At 52.2% G+C, this 21,480-nt stretch overlaps 1 protein-coding gene across 1 annotated transcript in view; it reads right to left on the reverse strand.

The window, feature by feature from the left end:
* Nucleotides 1–21,480, reverse strand: part of ASH1L (ASH1 like histone lysine methyltransferase) — a 114,805-nt gene that overhangs the window by 66,707 nt on the left and 26,618 nt on the right. The window contains 2 exon segments of the mRNA XM_077463795.1: nucleotides 3,273–3,356; nucleotides 6,472–10,351. Coding sequence (XP_077319921.1) covers nucleotides 3,273–3,356; nucleotides 6,472–10,351 — 3,964 coding nt within the window.

Raw genomic sequence — 21,480 nt, forward strand, 5'->3', positions numbered from 1 at the left:
AGGTCACCTCACACAGCAGGACCAGAGAAGGTCACCTCACACAGCAGGGTCAGAGAAGGTCACCTCACACAGCAGGGTCAGAGAAGGTCACCTCACACAGCAGGGTCAGAGAAGGTCACCTCACACAGCAGGGCCAGAGAAGGTCACCTCACACAGTAGGGCCAGAGAAGGTCACCTCACACAGTAGGGCCAGAGAAGGTCACCTCACACCATACGGCCAGAGAAGGTGGTCACCGCACACCTAATGGCCAGAGAAGAAGGTCACCTCACACCTGATCTTTACATTAGATTCCTTAACAAGAGAAGAAGGTCACCTTACACAGGAGGGCCAGAGAAGAAGGTCACCTTACACAGGAGGGCCAGAGAAGAAGGTCACCTTACACAGGAGGGCCAGAGAAGAAGGTCAATAAAGCTCACATCGGATGGCTGGAGAAGGTGGTCAACCAACATTGGACAGGCAGAGAAGGTCACCTCACATAGGATGGCAAGAGAAGTAGGTCAATATTCTGAAAAGCTCACACTGGATAGCCAGAGAAGGTCACCTGACACAGCACGGCCAGAGAAGAAGGTCATCCCACACAGCAGGGCCAGAGAAGGTCACCTCACACCTGATGGTCAGAGAAGAAGGTCACCTCACACCGGACAGCCAGAGAGGCTAGTCACCTCACACCAGACGGCCGTAGAAGATGGTCACCTCACACAGTATGGCCAGGGAAGGAGGTCACCTCACACTGGACGACCAGAGAAGAAGGTCACTTCACATCGGACAGCTAGAGAAGAAGGTCAACTCACACCGGAGGGCCGGAGAAGGTGGTAACCTCACACCGGGCGGCCAGAGAAGGTCACCTCCTACAGCATGGCCAGAGAAGGTCACCTCACCCTGGATGGCCAGATAAAAAAAGGTCACCTCATACCGGATAGCCAGAGAAGGTGGTCACCTTACACCAGACGGCCTGAGAAGGTGGTCACCTTACACAGGACAGCAAGAGAAAAAGGTCACCTTACACAGGACAGCAAGAGAAGAAGGTCACCTCACACTGGACGGTCGGAGAAGGTGGTCAACTCACACCGGACGGCGATAGGAGAAGGTCACCTCCCACAGCATGGCCAGAGAAGGTCACCTCACACAGCAGGGCCAGAGAAGGTCACCTCACACAGCAGGGCCAGAGAAGGTCACCTCACACAGCAGGGCCAGAGAAGGTCACCTCACACAGCAGGGCCAGAGAAGGTCACCTCACACAGCAGGGCCAGAGAAGGTCACCTCACACAACATGGCCAGAGAAGGTCACCTCACACCGGACGGTCGGAGAAGGTGGTCACCTCACACCAGACGGTGATAGGAGAAGGTCACCTCCCACAGCATGGCCAGAGAAGGTCACCTCACATCTGGACAGCCACCTGGAAGGTCACCTCATGCCAGAGAAGGTCACCGCACCCTGGACAGCCAGATAAAAAAGGTCACCTCATACCAGATAGCCAGAGAAGAATGTCACCTCACACCGGATGGCCAGAGAAGAATGTCACCTCACCCAGCACGACCATAGAAGATCCCCTCACACCGGGAGGCCAGAGAAGGTGGCCGCTTCACACAGGACAGCCAAAGAAGATGATCACCTCACACCACATAGCCAGAGAAGAAGGTCACCCAACAATGGACGGCCAGAAAAGGTCACTGCACAATGGATGGCCAGAGAAGAAGGTCACCTCACAACAGATGGCCTGCCATCTGGTCACCTCACACCGGGCGGCCAGAGAAGAAGGTCACCTCACACAGCATGACCAGAGAAGAAGATCACCTCACACCGGACGGCTAAAGAAGGTCACCTCACACTCGATAGCTAGAGAAGAAGGTCACCTCACATAGCACGGCCAGAGAAGATCACCTCACATAACACGGCCAGAGAAGATCACCTCACATAGCACATCAAGACAAGAAGGTCACCTCACGCAGGATGGCCAGAGAAGAACGAATGGCCAGAGAAGGTCACCTCACAATGGATGGCTAGAGAAGAAAGTCACCTCACACCGGGCGGCCAGAGAAGAAGGTCACCTCACACCGGACGGCTAAAGAAGGTCACCTCACACTCGATAGCTAGAGAAGAAGGTCACCTCACATAGCACATCAAGACAAGAAGGTCACCTCACATAGCACGGCCAGAGAAGATCACCTCACATAACACGGCCAGAGAAGATCACCTCACATAGCACATCAAGACAAGAAGGTCACCTCACGCAGGATGGCCAGAGAAGAACGAATGGCCAGAGAAGGTCACCTCACAATGGATGGCTAGAGAAGAAAGTCACCTCACACCGGGCGGCCAGAGAAGAAGGTCACCTCACACAGCATGACCAGAGAAGAAGATCACCTCACACCGGACGGCTAAAGAAGGTCACCTCACACTCGATAGCTAGAGAAGAAGGTCACCTCACATAGCACATCAAGACAAGAAGGTCACCTCACATAGCACGGCCAGAGAAGATCACCTCACATAACACGGCCAGAGAAGAAGATCACCTCACATAGCACATCAAGACAAGAAGGTCACCTCACACCGGGCGGCCAGAGAAGAAGGTCACCTCACACTGCATGACCAGAGAAGAAGATCACCTCACACCGGACGGCTAAAGAAGGTCCCCTCACACTCGATAGCTAGAGAAGAAGGTCACCTCACATAGCACATCAAGACAAGAAGGTCACCTCACATAGCACGGCCAGAGAAGATCACCTCACATAACACGGCCAGAGAAGAAGATCACCTCACATAGCACATCAAGACAAGAAGGTCACCTCACGCAGGATGGCCAGAGAAGAACGAATGGCCAGAGAAGGTCACCTCACAACGGATGGCTAGAGAAGAAAGTCACCTCACACCAGACGGCCAGAGATGAAGGTCAACTCGCACAGCGTGGCCAGAAAAGGTCACTTCACACAGCACAGCCAGAGAAGAAGGTCAGAGTGTCCTCTTATCTGGTCGCACAGATATTCTCAGGTGCAAGAACAAAGCACCGGAAGGAGGTCTAAGATGTCCACACACCAATCCAATCCGACTTCTATTCAGTCCTACTACTATTCATAGTACAGAACCCAATCATTGTGCAATCTAGAGGAGAGATGACAAGGGGGATATCTGTGTCTGGAGTTCCCCCATAACTACTCTTCCCTTTATATAAAAGGCAAAATCAGGACTTGGCCTATGATGAGAAGATGAAGGAGCTGTATGGCCTGGGGCTGCACTACACCTCACCCAACACCAAGAAGATTTCTTCATTACCTGAACATGAAGTGCTCTCAGATGCCGTCCTTCTTCTAGAGGGACTGTAACTGTCTGGAGTCCTCAGACTACTCTCATGGGAAGCTGGAAAATAATGGAGGCACCAATAAGCTCAGTGCGGCATGGAGTTTAGAATAACAGAGAAACCAATCAGCTTAGTGCGGCATAGAGCTCAGAATATTATATATAATTAAAATAAATGTCTGGTAGTATGGCTAAAGGTCAGGGATGAGATGTACATGGTGGATTATACAGGAGATCCTTCCTTGTAGGGACTGATCATTTATGTTGTAGAAGGGACAGGATGAAGGTCAGGGATGGGATGTACATGATGGATCATACAAGAGCTCCTTCCATGTAGGGACTGATCATTGGTGTAGTAGTAGGGACAGGCTCAAGGTAAGGGATGGGATGTACATGGTGGGTCATACAGGAGATCCCTCTTTGAAGGAAATGATCATTGATGTAGTAGTATGAATGGGATGAAGGTCATGGATGGGATGTACATGGTGGATCATAAAGAAGATCCCTCCTGGTAGGCACTGAACGTTGATGTAGTAGTAGGGACAGGATGAAGGTCATGGATGGGATGTACATGGTGGATCTTACAGGAGATCCCTCCTTGTAGGGACTGAGCATTGATGTAGTAGTAGGAATGGGATGAAGGTCATGGGTGGGATGTACATGGTAGATCATACAGAAGATCCCTCCTGGTAGTTACTCTGATTATTGATGTAGTAGTAGGGACGGGATGAAGGTCGTGGATGGGATGTAGATGGTGGGTCATACAGGAGATCCCTCCTGGTAGGGACTGAACATTGATGTAGTAGTAGGGACGGGATGAAGGTCATGGATGGGATGTACATGGTGGATCATACAGAAGATCCTCTTGGTGGGTACTGTGATCATTGATGTAGTAGTAGGGACAGGATGAAGGTCATGGATGGGATGTACATGGTGTATCATACAGAAGATCCTCTTGGTAGGTTCTCTGATCATTGATGTAGTAGTAGGAACGGGATGAAGGTCATGGATGGGATGTACATGGTGTATCATACAGAAGATCCTCTTGGTAGGTTCTCTGATCATTGATGTAGTAGTAGGAACGGGATGAAGGTCATGGATGGGATGTACATGGTGGATCATACAGAAGATCCTCTTGGTAGGTTCTCTGATCATTGATGTAGTAGTAGGGACAGGATGAAGGTCATGGATGGGATGTACATGGTGGATCATACAGAAGATCCTCTTGGCAGGTTCTCTGATCATTGATGTAGTAGTAGGGAGGGGATGAAGGTCATGGGTGGGATGTACATGGTGGATCATACAGAAGATCCTCTTGGTGGGTACTCTGATCATTGATGTAGTAGTAGGGACAGGATGAAGGTCATGGATGGGATGTACATGGTGGATCATACAGAAGATCCTCTTGGTGGGCACTCCGATCATTGATGTAGTAGTAGGGAGGGGATGAAGGTCAGAGATGGGATGTACATGGTGGATCATACAGAAGATCCTCTTGGTAGGTTCTCTGATCATTGATGTAGTAGTAGGGAGGGGATGAAGGTCATGGATGGGATGTACATGGTGGATCATACAGAAGATCCTCTTGGTGGGTACTCTGATCATTGATGTAGTAGTAGGGAGGGGGTGAAGGTCATGGATGGGATGTACATGGTGGATCATACAGAAGATCCTCTTGGTGGGTACTCTGATCATTGATGTAGTAGTAGGGAGGGGGTGAAGGTCATGGATGGGATGTACATGGTGGATCATACAGAAGATCCTCTTGGTGGGTACTCTGATCATTGATGTAGTAGTAGGGAGGGGATGAAGGTCAGAGATGGGATGTACATGGTGGATCATACAGAAGATCCTCTTGGTGGGTACTCTGATCATTGATGTAGTAGTAGGGACAGGATGAAGGTCATGGTTGAGAGATATTTTTGGTCTTCTATTTATAGTGTCTCCTCTCTGCAATGTCACGGCTTCCTCTATGACTGGAGATACAATTCTATCCAGAGATTGCAGGGCTCCTCCCCCCTCATCTGCCAGGACAGCACAGGGACTGCAGACCCTAATCAGCCACCGTGTGATCCGCATCCTCCGATCTCCGGGAAGAGACGGAGAATTCCAACATAACAGAGACATCGGGGTCCAATCACTAAGAGATAAATAACGACTGAAAAATGCGGTAAAATAAAGCATGCAGTAAATTGATTTCCAGTGTGAAATTCACAAAGAATTTTGCGCTCAATAACTCATGCTTGAAATATTCGGTAATTTAACGTACAGTAGCTGGTTGCTAAAGAGCGGGCCGGGAAGTCGGTTGCTGCGTTTTTAACAACTGATGACTCATCTGCTGTCAGCGGTCTTCCTCACTGACAGCTCAATGTAAACCAAAAATGCCGGCAATTAAGAACAGGGTGCCCCCCCAATCCATGAAGGCCCTTATCCGAGCATGTAGTGCATCAGGTCAGAAAGGGGGGGGGGGGAACCGTACCAGGCCACATGCCCTCAACATGGGGTGGTTTGCTTTGGGGCATAGGCTCTGCCTCCTATATTAATGGGGACAAGGACCTCCCCACAACCCTGGCCGGTGGTTGTGGGGGTCTGTAAGCGGTGGGGATTACCGGAATTTGGAAGCCCCATTTAATGAGAGGGCCCCCAGATCCTGGCCCCACCTATATGGGAGCATGCTAAAGGGGGAACCCAGGGTTGAGAGGAAGCCTGTTGTGGCCCCCCTGCCCCCATTCCCCCATGTTGAGAGCATATGGCCTGGTATGGTCCAGGAGGGGAGAGAGCGCTCCCCCCACCCCCACCCTTTCCTGCCCTTCTGGGATACATGATCGGATTAAGGCTCTAGTGTGGAATTATTTTTTTTAAGTTTTCATTGCGGGCATTTTGTTTTTACATTCAGCCGTCAGTGGGGAACCCGGTGTCAGCTGATGAGTCATCGGTTGTTAAGGACACAGCAGCCGGCTCCTTAACCAACTATGGGGGGGACCCCCGCGCTGCATCTCATCAATACCGCATGTGATAATTTATGCAAAGGAGTCACCTTAGTGTGTTGCACGCGGTAATCTATAGTGAATTGACCCCAATGTCTCCGACACCAGGAACCCCACCCTCCATTCAATACATTCGGTCACCCATACGCATTCAGTCACTCATATGCAGAGAACCATCACCTTCTTACCTGCTGAGGATGGTACGGCCTCCTTCCTGGCAGATCGGCTGTCTGTGAAGAAGGCAGGGCCATCGCTTACCGTCTTACCCCCGGGATGGTTGGCAGCCATGGCGCCCCGGCAGTTGCCTATTGCACTTGTGAAGAGGTTGGTGTGCTCATCGCTGCTGGCTGGCTCAGAGCTAGAGGTGAAGCCACTGAGGGACAGACTGGGCGAGCTGTTGGAACAGTCAATCTGTAATGGAGTCTGGAGTCCCAGGGCCAGCAGGCCAGACTCGGGGGCCTCCCTCCGCACCCACTGCTCCTCTCTGCTCAGCAGCCCCTTGGGAGGAGAGAGGTGAGTGCAAGGTAAGTGACACCTGTGCTTGTCTTTGTGTTTGTACCGCTCTGTAATATTGTCCTTCCCCAACCTGTAACGTTTTAATGACTCCAGAACCGTCCTAGAAGAGCCCACCCCAGCCAAGGAGTCCATGGAAAGCTGCTGTGGGTCTGATCGGTGCTCGCGGTGTTTGTGGCGGTGGCGGTGCTTGTGCTCAACCATCCAGCCGTAGGCCATATCCGGTGGGACACTGGGGTAGGTGCCCACGGGGAGGAGGGGGGTGCGGCTGGTGGTCAGGAACGCCTCTTGGCGCAGAAGCTTATGTTTCTTCTTATGGTATTTGGCAGGGTTCAGCAATAAATGCCCCGCGTGCATGTAGGAAGGGGGGTGCAGCGGGGTGGTAAAGGAAGGAGAAGGTGGAGGAGGGTACAGAGTGGGGGGGTACCGTCCATAATAACTTAAGCCAATAGGGGCAGCGGTGATGGGGGAGGGGGAGTAAGGCATGCTGTATGAAGGGTAGAAGCCAGTGCTAGAGAGGGGAAAACCAAGACTGTGAACGAACGGCATCTCCGACATGGAGTCCCGCATCTTGGGGGGCCGCCCCCTCTTCTTTTTTAAATCTGGTTTCCGGATGTAGTGCAAAGGATCCAAGGGGAAGGTTGGGTGGCTGTAGAAGCTGTTGAAATTGAGGCGGAATATAGTAGGGAGCAGATCCCTGGGGATGAAATGGTGGCTCCTATGAGAAACATGGATCTCACTCAAGCGCGTTATGAGCTCCTCCAGCTCGGCCAGGAAGTCCGGGTCCTGCCGGGCACGCAGCTGCGGGTACTTCTTTTTCCGCTTCCGCCTCTTGAGTTTGTCGCAAGTGAGGAAGTCATGACTCCTGTGCTTGCACTTGTGCTTGTGTTTCTCTTTCAGGCTGCTGAGAACTGGCGAGGTCTGAGGCGCCAGAAGGGAAATGTGTTCGAAGGAATGCCGCCTCTTCTTCTGTGCGCAGAACTTCTCCGCCCGGTCCGACGTGCTGTTGTTGTCCGTCCCGATGCCGCTGTCGCTGGGGATGGTCTCGTCGCTGTGAGACTCGCTGATGGGGGAAGACGTTGCTTCCTTTAAGGAAGTGATTTCATGTAAGTGGGAGGGAGAGTTTGGCAGCAACGTTGGGGGTGACAGTTGTCTACAGTCCTTGGAGGCTTTCCTCATGGCGAGGGTCTGAAGGAAGGTACCTTGTCTGGAGTGTGGGTGGGGATATGGCACAGGGCTTGGCTCCACAAAGCTGGCATCACTGCCGATGGGGCTCTGGGCACCACTGGCTCCAGGTGAGAGGGAACTGGCTGGAGAGGGAAGAACCTCAGGCCTGGATATGTTTGGAGATATGACGGGTGCTACAACTTGACCCAACATTGAGTGAGCCTCTTGCTGGCCGGTATTCTCCAAAGCCGGAGAGCATATGGAATTGTTGGTCTCCGACGTGGACTTGGGCTTCCTGCCTCGCCTCTTGCCCATGTAGATTGTGCCTTTCTTGCTGACGTTGATTTGCTGACCTAATTTGGAGGTGAACGTGGCAGCGAGGGTCGATACCGTACCTTGCAGCTTCACCGGAGTCTTCCCCCTGGAGCTTTGCTCGGCCGTGCCAGAGAGAATCTGACTCAGCAGCTTCTTCCGTTTCATAGTCTTCATCTTATTTATCTTTCGGATGATATTTTTCACAAGTTGCCCGTTATTTTTCTTCAGCGATTTCTTATCCCCCTCTGAGCAATTAGCGCCGGCGTCGTCAGCATGGAGCCTGCTGTTCAGATGCTCGTCGTTCTGTTGCTTCTCCTTTTCGCACTCGGTTTGCTTGCGATTATCGGTCACCAAAAAAGGTGCGACGGACAGGACAGGCGGAGTTCGCATGGGTGCAGCGGAATCCCTCCTTGGCCTCCCTCTCTTCCTGGGAAACGCCGGTCGGGGAAGGCTTGTTTTTAGAGACGACATCTCGATCTCCGGCTGGAGAACGGGGGGGCCTTGCTCTTCTTTGGATTGTGATGAGGCTACTTTAAAAGCTGGGATTTTAAGTGCTCTTTTGGGGGGGCCCTCCAGTTGGGGCATATCCTTACTTTTAGGCTTCCCTCTCTTAGGTTTGTAAGCGTTGGAGCCATCAGTGGACATACAAACCATTCTATAATTCCTATGGGAACTGTACAGCTTGTGCGTTTCATTGATGCCTCCTGCATTGGAAAGGTTTGCTTTGGACAAGGACTTGGAAGCTTGACCATGAACTGAGGTTTTCCCGGAAGATTTTTCCGGTGTGCCCCGCTGAGACCGATCACTTCCCAACGATGCCGGCCTTACCACACCATGCTCAGGTGATACTTTCTGGGTGGTTTTGTTGGACACTTTGGTCCACCGGGGCTTTTTGCCTTTCCTTTTCTTAAAATGTTTAGTCTGCGAGTTGGTGCCGCCATGTTGGCTGCCATAAGGCGGTTTTTCCGAGAGGCTGCCCACCTTCACCAACTGTTTTTTCCTAAGTAAACTTGCAAAGCTGACGACAGATGGGTCTGAGCGGTGGCTGCCAGGCTCCACCCTCTGCGTGGGTTTTTTCTCTGGTACAGGGGGAACAGAAGTCCTTAAATTCCCACTGGGGACACGTTTGACCTCTTTGCTGGTCTTTTCATTAGATAAGAAGTCCAAAGAGTTCTGAGGGATTCTATGAGCCCTGTTAGCGGGTAAAGTGTCGGATGTAAACTTGCTTTTGTCGCTTGGCTCATCAATACATTCCACACGCGTTGCGTCAGGAGTTAAGTGCAATGAACTTGAGGGGGATTGGGGACAATTCACATTTGAACTCCTACTGGAGGATGTCAGAGGCGCCGCTGGTGCTGGAGAAGGTAGATTACCTTCTCCGACGGCACTGAAGGGCGACACGGCGGCTGACGCGTCGGATGCACCCCCCTTCCGGTAGTCCAATGAAGTGCAATACACAGGGCAAAGCTTTTCCTGCATCTCCGTATCAGGGACACCTTTCTCAGAGAGGGAACTTTTCTCCACTGGGATGGAAGTCCTGTTGTTAAATTTTTCTCTCTCGCCAGCGGATCCCTCTTTCTTGATACAGAACTTTTCCAAAATGCTGTCCTTGGCCTGCCGTACGTTACCCTTCTCCGAGGCTTGACTGCTCATTCTTTCCTCCGAGCCCCTGGATTTGGAAAGAGAGCTCAGACACTCCGCGGCAGGAGAGTCATCTTTCGGCATTACCCGTTCCTCTAAGGGCGAGCTGACCGGGGAGGAGGACGAGGCCTGCTTTTTGGCTCTGATTTTGGAAGACTTGGAAGGAGGGCATGTTGCAATGAGCTGAGCAAGCTTTTCAGTAACGCTGGCGGCTGTGCCGTTCACCGGGACCCTGTCCTTTGAGTCGGGGTCTTTGTTACTGACAAGTCCAGATGGCGATGCCTTGTTGGGCTCAGCCGCTTCCGAGTGCAAAGGTAAAGAGTTCTTTGTTGCCGGGACCTTCTCCTCCTCGGAACGAAGGTGTAAACGCTCGGCCTTCAGACCGTCCGTACTTGGGTTCTCCGCAGACTTCTTAGACGATCTGGAAGAGTCCTGGAAGAGAAAAAAAAAAAAAACACAAAAAGTCATTTAGAAGAGCAAACCCTCCATCATGCACACCGATATTATCCTCCTACCAACCATTAACCAATCTACAGGCCTGAAGCCCGGGAGTGGGCCCGGCTGAGAGTCACCGCCACGTTCTAAGCACCGAATACAAGTAGATTGTAAGGTTATATCCGGGTGAAGAACATTCATACCAAAAACGTAAAAATATGGCGTATTGGCTACTCCCATACAAAGGATTGTTGGAATAATCATAAGGTGAAGAACGGGGAGCAGATCGCTCTTCCTGGAAGGAGAATCCTACCCACCCGTATTCGGCAGCCAGCTGGATTCGGCCGTACGTGACGGCGTTTGCCAGTTATTTATGGAAATAAACGTGGCACCTTGTTTTATTTTGCAGGCAGGCAGGCAGGGAGGGAGATGGTGGCTGCGGCGTTCCGCTGCTTGTTTTGTGTACGCCAAGAACAAGGGGGGGGGAGAGGGAAAAAAAAAAAAACCCTACGGAGGAATTCAAAGCTTGAGCAGAATTTGCATAATAGCAACCGCTGCCATGGAAAAACTGGGCAGCGTGCCAAGCGTCGTGTCCGCGCCACCAATGCACAACACCCCTCTATAAAACGGATCTGCGCCTTCCCTGTAATTCAATCATTGGCCGCGCCGGCTCTCTCCGCTCTCTCCTATTCAGATGGCCTCGGGGTGAAGCTTTCTCTCTCACAGCTGCTGGACGTCTCCTGGTGGAGAAGGTGAATGACTGGGGGACACGGGGGGCTCTGAAGACTAAGGCTGGATCATGTGCAGCAAAGGGGAAGCTTGGGGCTGTACAGAGACTCACCGGGCCGCCTTCTTCCTCTCCCAAACTGGAGGCAGGAGAAGACCCCTCATCTCCACCTCCATGTGGCAACCCTGAAATGAGCGAGAGCATCGCCCCTCCAAACACTGGACCCCATCCCCCCAAATTACACCGAGACCCCGAGATCAGCGAGAACATCACGTCTCCAAACACTGGACCCCATCACCCAAATTACACCGAGACCCCGAGAGCATCACACCTCCAAACACTGGACCCCATCCCCCCAAATTACACAACCGAGACCCCGAGATGAGCGAGAGCACCACACCTCCTAACACTGGACCCCATCACCCAAATTACACCGAGACCCCGAGATCAGCGAGAACATCACGTCTCCAAACACTGGACCCCATCCCCCCAAATTACACCGAGACCCCGAGATCAGCGAGAACATCACGTCTCCAAACACTGGACCCCATCACCCAAATTACACCGAGACCCCGAGATCAGCGAGAGCATCACACCTCCAAACACTGGACCCCATCCCCCCAAATTACACCGAGACCCCGAGATCAGCGAGAGCATCACGTCTCCAAACACTGGACCCCATCCCCCCAAATTACACCGAGACCCCGAGATCAGCGAGAGCATCACGTCTCCAAACACTGGACCCCATCCCCCCAAATTACACCGAGACCCCGAGATCAGCGAGAGCATCACACCTCCAAACACTGGACCCCATCACCCAAATTACACCGAGACCCCGAGATCAGCGAGAGCATCACGTCTCCAAACACTGGACCCCATCACCCAAATTACACCGAGACCCCGAGATCAGCGAGAGCATCACGTCTCCAAACACTGGACCCCATCACCCAAATTACACCGAGACCCCGAGATCAGCGAGAGCATCACACCTCCAAACACTGGACCCCATCCCCCCAAATTACACCGAGACCCCGAGATCAGCGAGAGCATCACACCTCCAAACACTGGACCCCAAATTACACCGAGACCCCGAGATGAGCGAGAGCATTGCGTCTCCAAACACTGGACCCCATCACCCAAATTACACCGAGACCCCGAGATCAGCGAGAGCATCGCGTCTCCAAACACTGGACCCCAAATTACACCGAGACCCCGAGATGAGCGAGAGCATCGCGTCTCCAAACACTGGACCCCATCACCCAAATTACACCGAGACCCCGAGATCAGCGAGAGCATCACGTCTCCAAACACTGGACCCCATCCCCCCAAATTACACCGAGACCCCGAGATCAGCGAGAGCATCACGTCTCCAAACACTGGACCCCATCCCCCCAAATTACACCGAGACCCCGAGATCAGCGAAAGCATCGCGTCCCCAAACACTGGACCCCATCACCCAAATCACACCGAGACCCCGAGATGAGCGAAAGCATCGCGTCTCCAAACACTGGACCCCATCCCCCCAAATTACACCGAGACCCCGAGATGAGCCAGAGCATCGCGTCTCCAAACACTGTACCCCATCCCCCCAAATTACACCGAGACCCCGAGATCAGCGAGAGCATCACGTCTCCAAACACTGGACCCCATCACCCAAATTACACAACCGAGACCCCGAGATGAGCGAGAGCATCACACCTCCAAACACTGGACCCCATCCCCCAAATTACACAACCGAGACCCCGAGATGAGCGAGAGCATCGCCCCTCCAAACACTGGACCCCATCACCCAAATTACACCGAGACCCCGAGATGAGCCAGAGCATCGCGTCTCCAAACACTGGACCCCATCACCCAAATCACACCGAGACCCCGAGATCAGCGAGAGCATCACACCTCCAAACACTGGACCCCATCACCCCAAATTACACAACCGAGACCCCGAGATGAGCGAGAGCATCACACCTCCTAACACTGGACCCCATCCCCCCAAATTACACAACCGAGACCCCGAGATGAGCGAGAGCATCACACCTCCCAACACTGGACCCCATCCCCCAAATTATACAACCAAGACCCCGAGATGAGCGAGAGCATCACATCTCCTAACACTGGACCCCATCACCCAAATTATACAACCGAAAAAACCCCGAGATGAGCGAGAGCATCGCAACTCCAAACACTGGACCCCATCCCTCCAAATTATACAACCGAGACCCCAAGATGAGCGAGAGCATCGCACCTCCTAACACTGAACCCCATCACACAAATTACACAACCGAGACCCCGAGATGAGCGAGAGCACCACACCTCCTAACACTGGACCCCATCCCCCAAATTATACAACCGAGACCCCAAGATGAGCGAGAGCATCACACCTCCTAACACCGGACCCCATCACCCAAATTATACAACCAAGACCCCGAGATGAGCGAGAGCATCGCACCTCATAACACTAGACCCCATCCCCCCAAATTACACAACCGAGACCCCGAGATGAGCGAGAGCATCGCACCTCCTAACACTGGACCCCATCCCCCAAATTATACAACCGAGACCCCAAGATGAGCGAGAGCATCGCACCTCCTAACACCGGACCCCATCACCCAAATTACACAACCGAGACCCCGAGATCAGCGAGAGCACCGCACCTCCTAACACTGGACCCCATCACCCAAATTACACCGAGACCCTGAGATAAGCGAGAGCATCGCAACCCCTAACACTGGACCCCATCCCCCAAATTATACAACCGAAACCCCGAGATGAGCGAGAGCATCACACCTCCAAACACTGGACCCCATCCCCCAAATTACACAACCGAGACCCCGAGATGAGCGAGAGCATCACACCTCCAAACACTGGACCCCATCCCCCAAATTACACAACCGAGACCCCGAGATGAGCGAGAGCATCACACCTCTGAACACTGGACCCCATCCCCCCAAATTACACAACCGAAACCCCGAGATGAGCGAGAGCATCACACCAAACACTGGACCCCAACCCCCCAAATTACACAACCGAGACCCCGATATGAGCGAGAGCATCACACCTCTGAACACTGGACCCCATCCCCCCAAATTATACAACCGAAACCCCGATATGAGCGAGAGCATCACACCTCCGAACACTGGACCCCATCCCCCCAAATTACACAACCGAGACCCCGAGATGAGCGAGAGCATCACACCAAACACTGGACCCCATCCCCCAAATTACACAACCGAGACGAGCCCAGAGTCGACCCAGTGTTGAACACGGATCATAATACGCATCGAACATGGCTCAATTGTACATGGATCATACACAGATCGTACATGGACGAGGCACAGATCTAACATGCATGGTACACGGATCGTACATGGCTCCTACATGGATGTCACATAGATCCTACACGGAATGTACATGGCTCCTACACAGATTGCACATAGATCCTACATGGATCGTACATGGCTCCTACACGGATTTCACATAGATCCTACATGGATCCTACACAGATCGTACATGGATCAGGCACGGATCTTACATGCATGATACATGGATTGTACATAGATTGTACACAGACTGTACATGGATCAGGCACGGGTCATCTTACATGCATGACACACGGATGAGATGCACAGTAATGACTTATCAGGGAATTATACACAGGAATACATCTTATAGATGGCACACATGTGGGACGTACGGCACATACAACACAGGGGACGACATGTGGAATGTACGGCAGAAGAGGGGGATAAATGCAATTAACATGGTGGTGTTCTCTTCAGTCAGTCATCTGATTGGTTGTTTCCTCCTCAAGTAATGTGAAGCCTCATAAACTGCTGCCTGAATTGCCTGAACTAGGTCAGCTGTTACCATGGAAACCACCTAAAGTTGCAACGAGATACAAACTAATGCTAACATTTCCTCACGGCAACTAAAAATATCATTGTGTCCGCAGGTCACCGAGACCGCCGGCCTCATGTCCCATTATTATCATCTCTACCCCATACCCAATCATCAATCCTATCCAACCACGTGACCCCCGATCTGTACTATCTCCGCCCCATACCCTCCTCCAATACCAGGACCAACCAGAGACCCATACCCAATAATCAACCCTAGAACCCTGAGGAGGCCTGTAATGCTGCACAGTGCTCTGGGTGGTGGTTTGTCTGAGGAGGTCTCTATTTCTGCACAGTGCTCTGGATGGTGGTCTGTCTGAGGAGGCCTGTAATGCTGCACAGTGCTCTGGATGGTGGTCTGTCTGAGGAGGTCTGTAATGCTGCACAGTGCTCTGGACGGTGGTCTGTCTGAGGAGGTCTGTAATGCTGCACAGTGCTCTGGACGGTGGTCTGTCTGAGGAGGTCTGTAATGCTGCACAGTGCTCTGGACGGTGGTCTGTCTGAGGAGGTCTGTAATGCTGCACAGTGCTCTGGACGGTGGTCTAACTGAGGAGGTCTGTAATGCTGCACAGTGCTCTGGACGGTGGTCTGTCTGAGGAGGCCTGTAATGCTGCACAGTGCTCTGGACGGTAGTCTGTCTGAGGAGGTCTGTAATGCTGCACAGTGCTCTGGACGGTGGTCTGTCTGAGGAGGTCTCTATTTCTGCACAGTGCTCTGGATGGTGGTCTGTCTGAGGAGGTCTGTAATGCTGCACAGTGCTCTGGGTGGTGGTTTGTCTGAGGAGGTCTCTATTTCTGCACAGTGCTCTGGACGGTGGTCTGTCTGAGGAGGTCTGTAATGCTGCACAGTGCTCTGGATGGTGGTCTGTCTGAGGAGGTCTGTAATGCTGCACAGTGCTCTGGACGGTGGTCTAACTGAGGAGGTCTGTAATGCTGCACAGTGCTCTGGACGGTGGTCTGTCTGAGGAGGCCTGTAATGCTGCACAGTGCTCTGGATGGTGGTCTGTCTGAGGAGGTCTGTAATGCTGCACAGTGCTCTGGACGGTGGTCTGTCTGAGGAGGTCTGTAATGCTGCACAGTGCTCTGGACGGTGGTCTGTCTGAGGAGGCCTGTAATGCTGCACAGTGCTCTGGACGGTGGTCTGTCTGAGGAGGTCTGTAATGCTGCACAGTGCTCTGGATGGTGGTCTGTCTGAGGAGGTCTGTAATGCTGCACAGTGCTCTGGACGGTGGTCTGTCTGAGGAGGTCTGTAATGCTGCACAGTGCTCTGGACGGTGGTCTGTCTGAGGAGGCCTGCAATGCTGCACAGTGCTCTGGACGGTGGTCTAACTGAGGAGGCCCTTTAGTACTGCACAGTGCTGGATGGTGGTCTCAAGTCTAAGGCATGGTCTGTAATGCACAGTGTCCTGGATGCCGGTGGTCAGAGGAAGCTTGTAATGCACACACAGTGCTCTGGATGGACGGTGGTCTGAGGGGAGGCCTTAGGCCTGTAATTGTAATGTACACACTCACAGGGGGTGCTCTCTGCTCTGGACGGTCGTAAACGTGACTCGCGAGTCGGGAGTGGGGCTCTCTTTGGGACTCTGGGAGGCCTGTAATGCTGGCTGCACAGTCGCTTGCTTGCTTGGAGAGGACGCAGTTTTTGTTGATGAAATTAACAGTGAAACACACATGACCCCCTATCTGTACCATCTCCATTCCATATCCTCCCCCAACAATAGGACCAACCAGAGACCCATAACCAATCCTATCCAACCACATGACCCCCTATCTTTATCATCTCCATTCCATATCCTCCCTCAACACCAGGACCAACCAGAGACCCATAAACAATCCTATCCAATCATGTGACCCCCTATCTGTACCATCTCCACTCCATATCCTCCCCCAACACCAGGACCAACCAGAGACCCATAACCAATCCTATCCAACCACATGACCCCCTATCTGTACCACCTCCACTCCATATCCTTCCCCAACACCAGGACCAACCAGAGACCCATAACCAATTCTATCCAACAACGTGATCCCCTATCTGTACCATCTCCATTCCATATCCTCCCCCAACAATAGGACCAACCTGAGACCCATAACCAATCCTATCCAACCACGCGACCCCCTATCAGTACTATCTCCAGCCTATATCCTCCCCCAACACCAGGACCAACCAGAACACAAAAAAACAATCCTATCCAACCACGTGACCCCCTATCTGTACTATCTCCACTCCATATCCTTCCCCAACACCAGGACCAACCAGAGACGCATAACCAATCCTATCCAACCACATGACCCCCTATCTGTACTATCTCCACTCCATATCCTCCCCCAACACCAGGACCAACCAGAGACCCAAAACCAATGGATATCCAACCACATGACTACTTATCTGTACCATCTCCACTCCATATCCTCCCCCAACACTAGGACCAACCAGAGACCCATAACCAATCCTATCCAACAACGTGATCCCCTATCTGTACCATCTCCACTCCATATCCTCCCCCAACACCAGGACCAACCAGAGACCCATAACCAATCCTATCCAACCACGCAACCCCCTATCTGTATCATCTCCACTCCATATCCTCCCCCAACACTAGGACCAACCAGAGACCCATAACCAATCCTATCCAACCACATGACCCCCTATCTGTACCATCTCCACTCCATATCCTTCCCCAACACCAGGACCAACCAGAGACCCATAACCAATCCTATCCAACCACATGACCCCCTATCTGTACTATCTCCACTCGATATCCTCCCCCAACACTAGGACCAACCAGAGACCCATAACCAATCCTATCCAACCACGCGACCCCCTATCTGTACCATCTCCACTCCATATCCTCCCCCAACACTAGGACCAACCAGAGACCCATAACCAATCCTATCCAACCACGCGAGCCCCTATCTGTACCATCTCTAGTCCATATCCTCCCCCAACACTAGGACCAACCAGAGACCCATAACCAATCGATATCCAACCACATGACTACTTATCTGTACCATCTCCCCTGCATATCCTCCCCCAACACCAGGACCAACCAGAGACCCATGACCAATCCTATCCAACCACATGACTACTTATCTGTACCATCTCTAGTCCATATCCTCCCCCAACACTAGGACCAACCAGAGACCCATAACCAATCGATATCCAACCACATGACTACTTATCTGTACCATCTCCCCTGCATATCCTCCCCCAACACCAGGACCAACCAGAGACCCATGACCAATCATATCCAACCACGCGACCCCCTATCTGTACCATCTCCACTCCATATCCTCCCCCAACACCAGGACCAACCAGAGACCCATGACCAATCCTATCCAACCACGCGACCCCCTATCTGTACCATCTCCACTCCATATCCTCCCCCAACACCAGGACCAACCAGAGACCCATAACCAATCGATATCCAACCACATGACTACTTATCTGTACCATCTCCCCTGCATATCCTCCCCCAACACCAGGACCAACCAGAGACCCATGACCAATCCTATCCAACCACGTGACCCCCTATCTGTACCATCTCCACTCCATATCCTCCCCCAACACCAGGACCAACCAGAGACCCATGACCAATCCTATCCAACCACGCGACCCCCTATCTGTACCATCTCCACTCCATATCCTCCCCCAACACCAGGACCAACCAGAGACCCATAACCAATCGATATCCAACCACATGACTACTTATCTGTACCATCTCCCCTGCATATCCTCCCCCAACACCAGGACCAACCAGAGACCCATGACCAATCCTATCCAACCACGTGACCCCCTATCTGTACCATCTCCACTCCATATCCTCCCCCAACACCGGGACCAACCAGAGACCCATATCCAATCACCAACCCTATCCAACCACGTGACCCCCTATCTGTACCATCTCCACTCCATATCCTTCCCCAACACCAGGACCAACCAGAGACCCATAAAGAATCCTATCCAACCACATGACCCCCTATCTGTACCACCTTCACTCCATATCCTTCCCCAACACCAAGACCAACCAGAGATCCATAACCAATCCTATCCAATCATGTGACCCCCTATCTGTAATATCTTCACTCCATATCCTCCCCCAATACCAGGACCAGAGACCAATAACCAATCCTATCCAACCACGTGACCCCCTATCTGTACTATTTCCACTTCATATCCTCCCCCATCACCAGGACTAACCAGAGACCCATAACCAATCAACAATCCTATTCAACCACGTGACCCCCTATCCGTACCACCTCCACTCCATATCCTTCCCCAACACCAAGACCAACCAGAGACCCATAACCAATCCTATCCAACCACATGACCCCCTATCTGTACTATCTCCACTCCATATCCTCCCCCAACACCAGGACCAACCAGAGACCCAAAACCAATGGATATCCAACCACATGACTACTTATCTGTACCATCTCCACTCCATATCCTCCCCCAACACTAGGACCAACCAGAGACCCATAACCAATCCTATCCAACAACGTGATCCCCTATCTGTACCATCTCCACTCCATATCCTCCCCCAACACCAGGACCAACCAGAGACCCATAACCAATCCTATCCAACCACGCAACCCCCTATCTGTATCATCTCCACTCCATATCCTCCCCCAACACTAGGACCAACCAGAGACCCATAACCAATCCTATCCAACCACATGACCCCCTATCTGTACCATCTCCACTCCATATCCTTCCCCAACACCAGGACCAACCAGAGACCCATAACCAATCCTATCCAACCACATGACCCCCTATCTGTACTATCTCCACTCGATATCCTCCCCCAACACTAGGACCAACCAGAGACCCATAACCAATCCTATCCAACCACGCGACCCCCTATCTGTACCATCTCCACTCCATATCCTCCCCCAACACTAGGACCAACCAGAGACCCATAACCAATCCTATCCAACCACGCGAGCCCCTATCTGTACCATCTCTAGTCCATATCCTCCCCCAACACTAGGACCAACCAGAGACCCATAACCAATCGATATCCAACCACATGACTACTTATCTGTACCATCTCCCCTGCATATCCTCCCCCAACACCAGGACCAACCAGAGACCCATGACCAATCCTATCCAACCACATGACTACTTATCTGTACCATCTCTAGTCCATATCCTCCCCCAACACTAGGACCAACCAGAGACCCATAACCAATCGATATCCAACCACATGACTACTTATCTGTACCATCTCCCCTGCATATCCTCCCCCAACACCAGGACCAACCAGAGACCCATGACCAATCATATCCAACCACGCGACCCCCTATCTGTACCATCTCCACTCCATATCCTCCCCCAACACCAGGACCAACCAGAGACCCATGACCAATCCTATCCAACCACGCGACCCCCTATCTGTACCATCTCCACTCCATATCCTCCCCCAACACCAGGACCAACCAGAGACCCATAACCAATCGATATCCAACCACATGACTACTTATCTGTACCATCTCCCCTGCATATCCTCCCCCAACACCAGGACCAACCAGAGACCCATGACCAATCCTATCCAACCACGTGACCCCCTATCTGTACCATCTCCACTCCATATCCTCCCCCAACACCAGGACCAACCAGAGACCCATGACCAATCCTATCCAACCACGCGACCCCCTATCTGTACCATCTCCACTCCATATCCTCCCCCAACACCAGGACCAACCAGAGACCCATAACCAATCGATATCCAACCACATGACTACTTATCTGTACCATCTCCCCTGCATATCCTCCCCCAACACCAGGACCAACCAGAGACCCATGACCAATCCTATCCAACCACGTGACCCCCTATCTGTACCATCTCCACTCCATATCCTCCCCCAACACCGGGACCAACCAGAGACCCATATCCAATCACCAACCCTATCCAACCACGTGACCCCCTATCTGTACCATCTCCACTCCATATCCTTCCCCAACACCAGGACCAACCAGAGACCCATAAAGAATCCTATCCAACCACATGACCCCCTATCTGTACCACCTTCACTCCATATCCTTCCCCAACACCAAGACCAACCAGAGATCCATAACCAATCCTATCCAATCATGTGACCCCCTATCTGTAATATCTTCACTCCATATCCTCCCCCAATACCAGGACCAGAGACCAATAACCAATCCTATCCAACCACGTGACCCCCTATCTGTACTATTTCCACTTCATATCCTCCCCCATCACCAGGACTAACCAGAGACCCATAACCAATCAACAATCCTATTCAACCACGTGACCCCCTATCCGTACCACCTCCACTCCATATCCTTCCCCAACACCAAGACCAACCAGAGACCCATAACCAATCCTATCCAACCACGTGACCCCCTATCTGTACCACCTCCACTCCATATCCTTCCCCAACACCAGGACCAACCAGAGCACAAATAACCAATCCCATTCAACCACATGACCCCCTATCTGTACCATCGCCCCTCCATATCCTTCCCCAACACTAGGA

This window comes from Lithobates pipiens, unplaced genomic scaffold (genome assembly GCF_037356315.1).
Source record: "Lithobates pipiens isolate NorthernLeopardFrog02 unplaced genomic scaffold, aLitPip1_a1.2 Scaffold_30, whole genome shotgun sequence".
NCBI classification, from domain to species: domain Eukaryota; kingdom Metazoa; phylum Chordata; class Amphibia; order Anura; family Ranidae; genus Lithobates; species Lithobates pipiens.